Source organism: Pipra filicauda, unplaced genomic scaffold, assembly GCF_003945595.2.
Source record: "Pipra filicauda isolate LSUMZ 115617 unplaced genomic scaffold, ASM394559v2 scaffold128_size5466820_pilon, whole genome shotgun sequence".
Lineage (NCBI taxonomy): Eukaryota > Metazoa > Chordata > Aves > Passeriformes > Pipridae > Pipra > Pipra filicauda.
The window spans coordinates 408,804-422,724 of NW_024103751.1; the positions used below are offsets into that span (position 1 = coordinate 408,804).

At 42.7% G+C, this 13,921-nt stretch overlaps 1 protein-coding gene across 3 annotated transcripts in view; it reads right to left on the bottom strand.

Annotated features, from left to right (window-relative positions):
* Positions 1 to 13,921, bottom strand: part of DYM (dymeclin) — a 215,528-nt gene that overhangs the window by 28,069 nt on the left and 173,538 nt on the right. For all 3 annotated transcript variants that reach the window (XM_027724300.2, XM_027724297.2, XM_039390634.1), the window contains one exon: positions 6,514 to 6,627. In XM_027724300.2, the coding sequence (XP_027580101.1) occupies positions 6,514 to 6,627 (114 nt within the window). The remainder of the gene's footprint in view (positions 1 to 6,513; positions 6,628 to 13,921) is intronic.

Genomic DNA, 13,921 nt, shown 5'->3' on the forward strand with positions numbered 1-13,921 from the left:
CATTTCCGTGGATTATCATATTAATGTTTAAAAGTGAGGGAGGTATTTATTTCTGAACTAAAACTCCAAAGCTTTCATTCCCTTCTGGGATAATGCAACTATTTTTCTTTCTGTAAGTTTTTAAAACGCACAGTCAAGAGTTCCCATACTATGCATTATGTCAGCAAGTATCTAACTCCAAGCACTATAATAATCACAGTTTTTCCATAACATTTTTCACGTACTTTAGATCTTGCCTACACACAAGTTTGCACCATTTAATTAAATAGATTTAAATGATATAAACTCTTGCTTGGACGCACCTATTATAAAGTGGTGTCATTCAGTTTAGTTTCAGCTCATTCTCAACAATTTAAGTAGCCAGGCTTACATTAATAGAAAAGCACCTGCATGAGGGTTTGCCCTGGCTCAGACAGACAGACAGGTTTATAATCCCACTGTAAGATCAGGCAGAGTCAGCTGAGTGCAGACATGTCTTCGGCTGCTCACAGTTTCACGATGATAAGTTGTTTTCTGACCACAAAGCCCATCAAAACTTTCAAGATGATTTTTTTTTCCCCCCTGGAATTTTGATTACCCAAAATAATATTTCTCAAGGGACAAGGAGCATATTCTTTTCTACTCGAGATCTCTGAGAACAAATGCCTTCAAAAGAAATGTGAGTTATTGTCCCTCACTTACAGGTCAGCTCACGGAAGCAGGGAAGTCTGACATCTTAATTGAGGGTATAAACTGTCAGAAGGAAATATACAATCCATAAATATTCTTATTCTTAGCATATGGTTGGTGTTTTGGAAAGGCCCAAAAAGCACTCTGTTTAAAAGTTTCTTACACTTCTCTCACTAATCTGATCTTCTTCAGGTTAAGGGTTAACAGCAGCTGAGGGTCAGCAAGAGGAAGTCTGTGTTATAGGCGCCTGCCTAGCGTCAGACCTAAGGATGTATTAGACACAATCAGCTTCCACTATAATAAGATCTTTGACCTTTCAGCCAGATGGGGAAAAAAAAAAAAAGATAAATATCAGGAAGAACTGTATGAATTTATTTTTTAAGGAAGTTTTCTGTCTCTCTTGCTTAGTGCTGTGCCCTGGAGCTCTGTAAAGGAGTTGCTGGTCTCTAATTCCTCTGTCCCTACCTCTTTATGGTGTCACACAGAGTTAATTTTTGCACTATTTCACACAAACCCAGGCAGCAAGGAACTGTTACAGCAGTAAAACAAACACAAGAAAGCTGTATGCAGTTTTTAGAGCAATTACAGATCCGCCCCAAGGTTTAATTTAGATCATTAAAGACCATTGGTCTGCATCGTGAATCCATTACCTGGCCATGGACAAATAACAAGCACTCAGGACTATGGACAGCAGGACTCCAGGAAAAAAAAAATCATCACGAGCAATCCTAATAAAAGGTGGGGCAATGGGTGGTCTGTTGGGATCAACAGAGTGCATATATAGGAAACTTCAACCATTTCCTTTGCAATCTGTGATGCAGTGTGAGTGCTGCCCATGTCCTGCCCCTCTTCATGGTGTGATGGCACAACTGACTGTTGAACAGATGTCAGTTCTCCTCCTTGGGAGGAGCATCTACAGAAGCAGGAAAACCATTCTAGAGACAGCTCAGTACCCAAACCAAGAAATTTCTTAGGTTCCTTCAGTAGTGGGGACTTCACATGTGCTTTCTTTTATGGCTACTCCTCTTTCCAGATTTTCCATGAGCACAAGTCTGAGGAGGAGTGGCTGAGTGAGCTGGGAGGGCTCAGCCTGGATAAAAAGAGGCTCAGGGGGAAACTTCTCCCTCTGTCCAATTCCCTGACAGGAGGGGGGAGCCAGGTGGGGGTCAGGATCTGCTCCCAGGGAACAAGGGACATGACAAGAAGAAACAGCCTCAAGGTGTGGTAGGGGAGGCTTAGATTGGATAATAGGGAAAATTTCTCCATGGAAAGGGTTGTCCTGCCCAGGGCAATGGTGGAGTCTGCACCCCTGGAGGGATTGAAAAGCTGTGTGGATGTGGCACTTGGGGACATGGGTTAGTGGTGGCCTTGGCAGTGTTGGGGGATGGTTGGACTTGATGGTCTTGGAGGCATTTTCCAACCTAAATGATATTCTATGAAAATACCTAAGCTTGAAATCCCCTGTTGAATTCACTGCCACCTCAGTCAACAGCCACATTATTTTTATGACACTTTTGGTAGCTGAACTTTTGGTGCTGGTGCTGCTTCCCAGAGTGATGTGCTCGGGACACAAAGGTGCTCTGGTCCTGGTCCCAGGCAGTATCTGCTATAACTGATGACAATTTACTCTTGCCCTGTGCTCTGCTGCCTCAGTGATTAGGAGCTTTCTCCAGTGAAAGAGATGGAAGCTGATGGAGTTGGAAGTACATTGTTAATAGAAGGGGAAACATATGAGAAGTGCTTTTAACACCTAAAGCGAACCATGTTCTGTCAAGAGACTTAAGGCTTTTACCTCTGCTCCTTTTACATATTATGTGAAATTTTAATGCCCATTGAACTCAAATGCACTTTAATAAATATTGAATTTTGTACTATACTAAAAAGGTGCAAGTTGATGGCATAGTGGTACATCTGCATAGCACATGAAGAACATCTGACAGAGCACACACTGATGACAAAATACTCATTGACATGGAGAGAAAAGGCATAGGAGAAAAACACAAGCACCTCAGAAAATGCTCATGAAAATCAAATCTCTACCTGAAGTGGCTTAGCTAATGGGAACTTTTCTTTTATAAAGCATTAAATGTGGCCTCCCAAGTGTGATCACTCCATGAACCCAAATGTCAGCTTCCAGTCACTAGCTGGCATTTGAAACAAGTTTTCCCACTTATTGCAAAAGAGTGATTATCTGCTGGCTAACTCCCCTTGAAACCCTGAGATAACTCACAGGCTCCAGACACGGTCCCACTTCTCTCACGCTCCTAATCCAGAAAGTACAGATAGTTCACCAAAAGGGAAGAGAGGCAGCCTGAGAACTTTAAAAAAAAAAAAAAAAGGAACGAATGAGGCCAATTTTCACCTATCACTGTGATCTCTAAATTGCCTTTAATAAGCTTCTGCAATATACCAGGGAGCCTGGATTGTGGGCTGCTCGTCTGCGAAGGAGACAGCTCTATCTCCACGCCGTAGCTTCTGCCTCCATCCCTGGCATATTAACTTCATTTATCTCCTCCCACAGACTGAGGGAGAAATAACCAGCTCTTGATTTCAGCACCTGCCCTTTATCTCTCTGTTTGTGCAGAAGTCTTCTAAAAGGCTAATTACTCAGCTTGGACTTTCTCTGCCTTCCACAGTGCACGGCTAAAAGCATACGCTTAAAATAATGTTAATTGTATTATTTGTCTCCAGTCAGACTGCTCCAGGACTGGAAAGAAAATCTGAGTTAGATTTCCCATTTCCCAACAATTATTTGCTAAGAAAATTCAAGATACCTTTCCTAACACAGACACACACACACATATAATATATATTTATCCATAACCTACTCCTACCACACATGCTCACTTTGCACCCCGTGTTGCTTCCCACAGTGAAAAGGGAGCAGGAGCACCAGGATGTGCTACAAAACTGATAAGCTCCATTATGCAGATCAGGATCGTGGCTCTAAGTGCTGTTATTTTTAGTTGACTGTTGATTCATGTTTGAACTATGGGCTAAGCAACAGACTCGGACCCCACCGGAGTGCATGTAACACCTCTTGAATGCTCACTTCCTCGACAAAGGCCAAGATAAGCAACTTGAAAACATTCACTTGAAAACATCCGTGCATACATTAGGTACTTCACATAAGAAAAAAACCATCATTGTCTGAGCTGCAAGGAAATGGAGTGCTTTAGTCCTCTTTTCTCCAAATCATATCCATGTTTCAAATGCCTCCCCCGAGTGCTTCAGCTGAAGATGGTTATTTCTAGGAGGTAGGAATAATGTCTCTGCAGGGTCTCTTGTACTTTAGAGCACTTCAGCGTTGCTGTGGCAAAAGGCAAAGATGGCTCGAAAATTAATTAGCAATTAATTGCAAAGCTGATCCATAAATTCTCAGGGTTGAACTCCACAGCTTTGCACACTATAATTACATGTTGGTTGTGTCAACACAGATGCAACAGATTTGTAATTCCTCCAGACATTTTCCAAGCTGACTGGGCACAAGTTGACCCCTATCCTGTTTGCACCTTGAATCCTGGGGTCAGTTCTGGGCCCCTCAGAAGGACACTGAGATGCTGGAGCATGTGCAGGGAAGGGAATGGAGCTAGGGAAGGGTCTGGAGCAGCAGGAGCAGCTGAGGGAGCTGGGAGGGCTCAGCCTGGAGAAAAAGAGGCTTGGGGGGACCTTCTTGCTCTCTGCAACTCCCTGAAAGGTGTCATCAAAGAGAGTGTGGGTAGGGCTGCTCCCGCCCATCCAGACTTGCCCAGAGAGTGTCATTAAAGACATGTGGATTAAAGCTTTCTCCTTTATTTAGCTGCTGAAAATTCCTCAGAGTTGCCAGAGTTATTGTGTAACTATATCTTCAGTCTGATCTTAATATGTTTGTCAAGCTTTAGAATAGCTTCCCCTGAAAACCTCAGAGACTGAAGTGGGAAGGCCAGAGGAACTGTGAGACTCTCCTATGAGAGAGGTACAAGGACAGAGGGTACCCAGACTCACAAGGTCATTTCTACAGGAGGGAAACACATGCTGCTCATCATTACTGCCTGTGCAAAGGAAGGATGTTATTTGCATGTACAAATATATGCATGACTACATGTATATATATATACACACATACCAAGGTCAATGTCATCAACTTTTCTTCGCAGAGGACTGTGAAGAAAAAACTTGCTCTGGCCAAACTGCTGCTCAGCAGAATTATTTAAAAAAAAAAAAAAAAAGACAAAACTTCTTCAGTGTAAGTGGGCAGTACAGAAGAATTACATGCCAGGCTGACCGTGTTCACTTGGTAACTCTGTCCCCAAACTCAAGTCCTCCAGAGGAAAGGGAATTTCTCCAAGCCACACTAAGCATCCTTAAAACTGGAAGTACTTGACTGCTTGGTGAGGACTTTCAGAGCTTGGCACGTCACAAACTGTTGGTTTGTTGCTTTAAGTGGCAATATATAATTTTGAATACTGTATATCATTAACACAGAAAATTTAAACTTGATGGGATTTCACTCCAGAAACAGCATTTCTGTAAATTGTGGCCTGACATGTGAGTCTATGTGGCACACTAAGGAACTGACAAAACCTTAATTTTTTTGTAAGCAGTGAATTTATTTGGTGATGCCTTTGTCAAGAAGGAATCACTGCAGCCTCAGCATAAGAGCTTTTAATTATCTGCACATAAGTATAAGTTGTCACAGACAAAGCCAAAGTTCCAGTGTTCCTCTGTATCCACAGCATCACAGTGTAGCAAGGACACAACCTGAAGGGCCGGGTTTGGATACAACAACTCCTCTGGTGTTACTCAGGCTATTCCTGTACTGCGGCTCAGGACTCGGACCATGGACCAACCTCTCCCAAAGTAATTCAGTCTGAGTGACTAAATACGTGCCATCTCAGGGACACAGGGAACTGCAGGAAAGACATTAGTATATGCAGCCAGCTAGACAATTCCCACTGGGTGTTTTAAAATTACCAGGGTATAAATAAATTACCAGCCGTCGCCAATGGCCGTGCGGACTCAGTGTGCCTTATCAGATGATATTTTCCTAAAGTTACCACGAAAGAAATGGGTCTTGAGAAGACACTCTCACTCTCTTATCACAGAGCAGGAACAAAAATAGTTCTGCCGAGAGCAGACCATATTTAAAATATACTTGGCATAACAGAGAAGCAAAATTCATTGTGTTTAAAAAACTCCCATTTACTTACTTACCTACTTACACAGATTTCCTTATTGCAGTATTCAAACATCACACAGCCATTAATGGATTTTAGCTTCACAAAACCTGTCAAGTTGGTAAATCCCTCAAGAGATCTGAGAGATTCTCAGAAGAGAATAGAGAGGGCTGCTCAGGATTATACAGAAAGCTCATCATCATGTTGACCAGTCTTACAGGTCCTGAACTGATTTTCACTAGGTTGGGTAAGTCTTAACTAAAGCCCCAGAAATTTATCTTTATAGCATTTGATATAGACCCAGAAGGAGGTGCAGAACACTAGAGAAAGAAGAATAAATTAACTGGAAAAAAAAAAAGAATGATCAAAATTTGGTTACAACAGAACTAAACAACAGATGGAGAGGTGAGGCTGCTTCTCCAAGAAGCGATGAAGAACACCTTAGCTTCAGCAAATTTTAATTCCTCCACATGCTTCAATTTAATAGCTAATCATGAAAACTCACCCAAACATTTAGCAGAAATTAGGAATTTAAATATAAACATACACATACGGCAATCAACAGCGTAATCACTTTTCAGTCACTATTGATAGGAGAAATGATGCTTTGACATTACAGATATAAAGGACAAATATGAGTAATTGATTGGAACAGTACACTTTAATTGATGAGGTCTTGAGCACTTACTCTTAGCCTGTCTTTGGGCAAAGCAACAGCTCCCTGCTTGATGATTTCCAGAACTCGCTCCACTGACAGCTCAGCTCCAGCTTGCTCTAATCGGGAGCTGAAAAAGCTGATCACCTGGAATGAAACATCAGAGCACATAAATAAATAGAAATGAAGAGATCTTTGTATCAATTTACACACGAAGCTGTCATCTTCTTTCTCAGCATTGTGTATCTGTGCTTCTTACTTGTTATTGCTTGTGTCACAGCCAGGGAGACTTTGTTAATGTCAAGTTAGCGCAATTCTCAGCATCCTCCCGCAGTCGTTTTTAACAGACAGATGATTTTACAATTTAACACACACAGCTGAATTAATAAATTTACATTTTCAAGTACTGTGCACTGACATATGCCTATATTTCTATCTGTCAGTTCTGCACGTCAGGATTTTTTAGGTCTTCCTTTCTATAATTTGAGCTAGAAATTTACTCTGACTGTCGAGCATTAAAGTAAAATCATTATAGTTTCAATGACTCCTGGACAAAAGGTTTTATGACAAGTACAAAATATCTCAGTATGAAAGTCTACATGATTTCCTGGGGTTTTTTGTAGCATTCAAAGCCACAGCGAGTGGACGGGGAAAAAAAAGTCCACAAAATTCCCCTTCTCCCCAGATTAATGATCTGAAGTGCCCCAGGTACCTTCCCCATTACACATTCCAGGCCCAAGGACCTGCACGTTCTCTCTCAATTCTCACATCCCCCAATCACCTCCTCGGTGAGGCCAAGCTGATTTTCCCCATATTTCCCTCCCCACCCCCTTTTCTGTGACCCAGCTGGTCCTTGTTAGCTAGAACTCAAACTCAGTTAGGTCAGGCTTTGACTTTTATCCCTCTCCAAGCTCAGTAGGTCACACCAGAAGCAGACATCCCACCGGCAGTTCTCCATGTGGGACATCAGAAAACCTCCATTTCTATTGCTACTTTAATCCAAAAAGAACACACTTTGCAAAACCCATCCCTTATCCCAGAGGAACTCCGCAGTCACGCAGGGGATCCAGAACTGAAAACAACACAAAAAGGGTCCAGGGAAAAATTTCAACACCTACTTAAGAGTCCTTTGGAAGTACCACACGAGCCACTTGGTAGAACCTGTCTACACTTGGGCACCTGGGTACCCTTGGGCTGGAGGCAAGCACAGCTTTCCCTCATGGCAATGCTGACGGTACTTCCCCAAAATCCCATCAGCTTCAGACACACTCTCCATGGAGAAATACTCATGTCCACTTGTAACTGAATCACAGCCCCAGTCCATCGAGTAATCTTTGTTAATTCTCCCAAGTAGAAGGGGGGAAAAGTGTATTATACTACAAAATCTCTGCTGAGCTCTCTTTGTTCTGTAGTGAGACACAGCTGGAGCCAGAAACCATTACCCTAATTATGCCTCCCAGCTCAGCTGCTGTTCATAAAACAAAGACAGCTGATGGCTCGATTACTGTGAGATTCAAATTTGTTGTTCCTTTTTGTGACCCCCCTGAAAGCCCAGCCCTTGTTCTGAGCTGGGAGACTTGCTGGGATCTCTAGAAACTTGCACCGAGTGAGATAGAAGCAGGTAAAAGTTGCTGGAAGTTGCTTTTTGAGGTTGTTATGAGGTTTTGGTGGTTTTTTTTTTTTCTGTTTTGTTTTAAACAACAGAAGTATGGAAATTAGTCAAGAGAAAATTCAGGTTTAACCTTCTGTGCTGTCCCTACTATTATCTCCATAGTTGAAGAGAAAGGGAGAATTTCACTGCCTCTGGCAGACGCTGCAGGTAGGTTTTTACATTCTTACAGATAAGGACCTGTCGGATCTCTGTGATCTCTGATCCTTGGAAAAAAAAAAAAAAACAGGAGTAGGAAGACATGCTGAGTTCATAAGCAAAGGAGCTGGAGGGAGGGACCAGAAATAACAGAGGAAAACGGCAAGAAAGAGCTTGTGCAAAGAGCGTGAGGACCTCGGAGCGAGGCTGACATGGTTTTGGCAAAGAGTCTGGGACAAATTGCTGGTGGAGGATACACAGCTCACAGAGGAATGAGCAAGTTGCCCGCAAACTTCGAAAGAAAAAAACATCTTCCTGCATTTCAACACTCCTCTATTGTCAGTAATCACTGGTGAAACCCATCCTCGCCCAGGGCAGGCTCCTGCAGGGAATCCATCCCACTGGCACTGCCTTGTTAGCTCAAGTTCTGCTAAACCACAACAAAAGCAAAATTTAGTATTTAGCTTTTAATTAAAAGGATAAAATACTATCATAATGCAAACATGTAAAAAACCTGAATGAAGCTCACAGATACTACCTGAATTCTGACGTTTCCTATTTTGGAAAGTCAAACCCTTCAATCTTAACGTGTTTCTAAAAGACTTACGTTTTTGTGGTAAAGGTACTAATCTTGGCCAGGTAATATTTCACAAAGAACAAAAGCAAGACAGGCTTCCACTATTTTCAGGCTATGTCAGCATTTCACAAAACTCCGAATGGCTATTTTTGATACACAGTTGATGGCTGAAATTAAAAATACCGACTTTACAATGCCACTTACCTGTAGGTGTTATTTGTCTTACTACTTCAAACAGTATAGAATTGGAGTTACTCTCTTTTGGACCTTGAGAGCACAATACCCCAAGGAGATACTCAGGTACCCAATGAGTACCCCAATCAAATAAGAAAAAAGAAAAATAAAAATTAAAAAGAAGAAGATGAGTTATACAGAGAAGATCCTAAAAGAGGCATTTGCTTATTACCATTGTATCAGGAATAAAACTAAAAAGCATCCAGCATCACAGCCCTACTGCCCAAGCTCCCTCTGTAGCAGAGGGTCTAACACTTTACCTACTAATCTGGCCAAATGTAAAAATACAAAAGCTTAAAATTTAAGGAAGAGCAGCCTTTTCCTTTGAAAGTGCTTTAATTATCTTCCACCATTAAGTAACAGCTGCATTTAAAATAATAATGAAAATTAACAGATTTCAACTCTTTATCCAATTAAAAAGAAAATGAACCAGAAAAAACAAACTGGGTGAATAATAATAAATGAGTTTCAGGTTTTAGCACATGTTTTAAAGCCCAATGCTGAGCATATGACTGTAATGCGTAAAAAACCACCCCCAGATCTTAGGGCAAATAAACAAGGCTGAGAGAGGGTGTCTTTTTGATATTCTGAAAATTAATTTTCTCATTATTTAGGCAACTGGGCTAAGAAAATAGAAAACAATTGCAAAGACTGCTCTAAGAAGAGGAATAAGAAGAAACTCCAGAAGTTGCTGTGAATTACTTGTATCCAAGTCCTGCTGAGTGCTGAAAGGCCTCTCCATGCAAGGAACATAACCCGTTCTGAAGAGCTCTCCCTCCAGTCTGGCTTCCATATTAACAGAGATTAAAAGGCTCGTCTAATCCTGGATTAGACAACCCCTCATAAGGAATATCTGACCACTGTCCACATAAAACAATGCACTGAAAGCAACTGGCACAGTGCAGAGTCTAATCCTGGCTGTGTGAGGTACCCAGACCTGTGGTGTGATGGGCATGAGGGATGTGGCCTGGTCACCACCGGCTTGGGAATCTCCAGGCTTTGTATTAAAATACTGTTAATATTTAGAAACAAAAACTGGTCTCTGTAGTGATTTCCAAAATTGGTTTGAACCACAGACTCATGGAATGGTTTGGGTTGGAAGGGACCTGGAAGACCTTCCACTTCCAAGCCCCCTGCCATGGGCAGGGACACCTTCCATTAGAACAGGTTGCTCTAAGCCCCATCCAGTCTGGCCTTGGACACTTCCAGGGATCCAGGGACAGCCACAGTTTCTCTGGGTAACCTGTGCCAGGGCCTCCCCACCCTCACAGGGAAGAATTCCTTCCTAGAGGTCAATGAGAGACTCATCTTTAGTCCTTCTGTTTTCTAAATAATAAACTTACAGGTATTGTTGGAGATTAAAAGCACTTCAAGAAAAAGATCAGAATGATTTCGAGGTGTTTTTCGTTCAAAAGCAGTATTTTATGTTTTGGAGATTTATTTTTTTTTTTTTAATTCTGAGGAAACAACCACAAATGTCTATTAATTTCACCCAACTATTGTTTTCAATTGGGCTGCAAGGCTGAAGAAAAGAAGTATTTCTCTTTCCTACAGCATGCACCAAGCAGCAGAGGTATCAGGGGCGAGGTGTTTTCTCCACCTGGATTCTGTCAGTGGATGCTGAAGTGCCGTGAGGCCCGTGGCAGCCCAGGCAGTGGCACTGCCTAACTAACACTACAGCTACTCTCTTTCTCCTCCAGCTAAAAATAACAGCATGAAGCGCTGCTGCCTCCTCTGCCTGCAACTGTAAAGGTCAGCTCTGAAAGAGAGAGGAAGAAAATCACTCGGCACAAAATGAAAACATTTTTAAGCTGTTTTTGTCAATTTTTCATTTTTTTTCCCCCCTTCAGAAAGCGACTGAAAGGGAAAAACACACATTTTGACCCTGGGTATTTTTATTTCCAGCCACGCTCACCACTTCGAGAGCGATATGATGTACTGATGGCGCACTGAAAGGAGACGAAAAGAAGAAAACAAACCTCTTGTCATAAAGCATCACAGGATTAGCACTTCAGCTAAGTAGGAAAACATAAATCACAGCTACATTCAGTTGCCAACAGTCATACCTGGAGCAAAAGGGAGGCAAAGCCAACCCTCGCTGATCTAAGAAGGGATGAAACAGCTCCAGGTGATTCAACAGCAGGAGGAACACAAGAGGTTTATCAGCAAACTTGAAGTACTGAAGCTTTACAGGTTCATCTTGAAAAGAGGAGCATGTTCAAAGACATGTGAACTTTTCAAGATGCTATGCTCTTCTCTCCCCACTATTAGCAAAGCAAGTGGGGAGGAGTGAGGAGGAAAAAAGCCAGACAAAAAAGACCTAAACAAAAAAACCCTTTCGAATGTTTAACCAGGCTCTGGTAATCAGCAGGATCAAGATTTTCTGACAGACATTTTAAGGAAAACCATGAAAAGTCAGTTCTCAAGTCCTGCAGGTCTTGCAATAGGAGTTGCTATGCCAGAGCCAAACCAACTCAACTGAGTTTAAAATCTAGCAGGGAAATGCCTTCAGAGAATTAAATTCCTAGTAGGAAATTGCACCAATGGAGTCCTTTGCATCACTAAGCCATTGCCCCCGACCTCCTGATTCCTATCAGACTATTTTGCAAACAAAATTCCAGCAGCTCCTAGTCAAGCCTGTCCAACCACACGGTATCTGTCACTCGCTCATAGGAAATATGAGAGCAGTGAAAGCCAAGGAGTTCTCGCCGTGGCCATGAACCAAATGCATCCATAGGAATGACGAGCGAAGATTCCCCACCAAATTCCTGACACATCTGAGGTTGCTGACCAAGTTACAGACCACCTCTGAAGCAGAGGCATACAGACAGTTCCCAGCTGAAATATTTCTGCACAAGGCCAGAAGAGGAACCATAACATTCCTCTCTGGTCACCATCCAGAAGAAGAATATCCCATTTAGCTAAACAAGATGCACAATATCCTATTAAGATGGCTTTCTAAAATGAAAAGTAAATTAATAGGAAACAGAAGGTATTTTGATTTCAGTTTCTTCTGTACAGCATTAATGGTTCCCATATGTCCCCAATCAGCTGGCAATGGTGACTTTTAGATCCTTTATAAAAATCCAGGGACAAATAAGTAGTTTTCAATAACTGATGACCCTTAGACTTTTACCCATTCTTGCCTCAATGATGATGCACACAGCGGTTACGTGTTATCTCCAGAGTAAATGGAATGGCACAAATCCTGAGGTGCAATCCAGAGTTACTGTGGCTAGGTCTGTACCACAGGTAACCCTGGTAATTCCTGCTCTGGTCAGAGCTCTGGAGGAGCTGCAGGGCCCCTTCCATATCCACCTGTGCCTACAGATCTGTTCTGGTCTGTCCTCTGCCCCAGCGTCATCCTGTCAAATGTCTGCTATCCAGAGGTCTCCAATGCTGAAGTCCCTGGAAACCTACCACAGTGCTTCATTATTATTAACCTTGGAAAGTGTTTCCTTATGACCTGCGAATCCACAAGTATGTGAAAAAGATTATTCCACTTCCTTTCAGAGCAATATTTTATTTGAAAAATGTCACATCACTTTCACCTTCCTTTGGCAAATCAGCACCTTCAGAGGTCCTGTTTTCTACAGCTCTTATTTCTCCCTGAAAGAAAGACTTTGAGGTTCTGGAGCGTGTGCAGGGAAGAGAATGGAGCTGGGGAAGGGTCTGGAGCACCAGGAGCAGCTGAGGGAGCTGGGGGGGCTCAGCATGGAGAAAAGGAAGCTCAGGGGGGACCTTCTGGCTCTGCAACTCCCTGACAGGAGGGGGGAACCAGGTGGGGGTCAGGTTCTGCTGCCAGGGAACAAGGGACAGGATGAGAGGAAACAGCCTCAAGCTGTGCCAGATGTTAAAGGTTGGATATTGGGAAAATTTCTTCATGGAAAGGGCTGTCAGGCATTGGCAGAGGCTGCCCAGGGCAGTGTTGGAGTCCCCATCCCTGGAGGGATTTAAAAGCCCTGTGGATGTGGCACTTGGAGACATGGGTCAGTGGTGGCCTTGGCAGTGTTGGGGCAACAGCTGGACTCCACAGTCTTGGAGGGCTTTTCCAACCTAAATGATTCTGTGATTCAAAATCCAGCTAAGATGTCACCAGCATGAGTAGGTTTAGAGGACACCTCCAGGCTGTTCTCCATTTCCATACCCACACAGAACAACAGCAGATGCCTCTTTCTATTTGCACCATCAAGTACTCATTACTACCTCCTCAGAATATTTTCCAACTAATTCTCCATCAAATTTTTAGCCTTTTCACCTCTTCCATGCTTCCTGTTGGTTGATGAGAACATTATGTGCAACAGAGTAAAAACAGTAAGTATTAAAGTCAATATATGTCATATCTATTTTATATATTCTTGACAAGGCAAGCTGGCAACTGTTCTGGTGTCCAAAACTCACTACAGACCTTACATATTCTGTATTTTGGTCATATTTCTTCAATATGGAACATTACCATGCTGTCTGTTAGTTTTTCTGCATGAAATACAAATCTGGACTACAGTTTAGGATCAGAGAATCTCATACCAATTGGTGGGTGGAATTTGCTAGAGCAGAGGGATGTCAAAGTGACCCAGAGTGTAACATGCACCTTCTGCTCCGGTGGATCTCTAGTGCCATCTGATGATGGGAATCACAGAATCCCAGAATGGTTTGGGTTGCAAGGGACCTTAAAGATCATCTCATTCTGCTCTCTGCCATGGACAGGGACACCTTCCCCTATCCCAGGTTGCTCCAAGCCACATCCAACCTGGCCTTGGACACTTTCAGGGATGGGGCAGCCACAGCTTCTCTGGGCAACCTGTGCCAGGGCCTTCCCACCC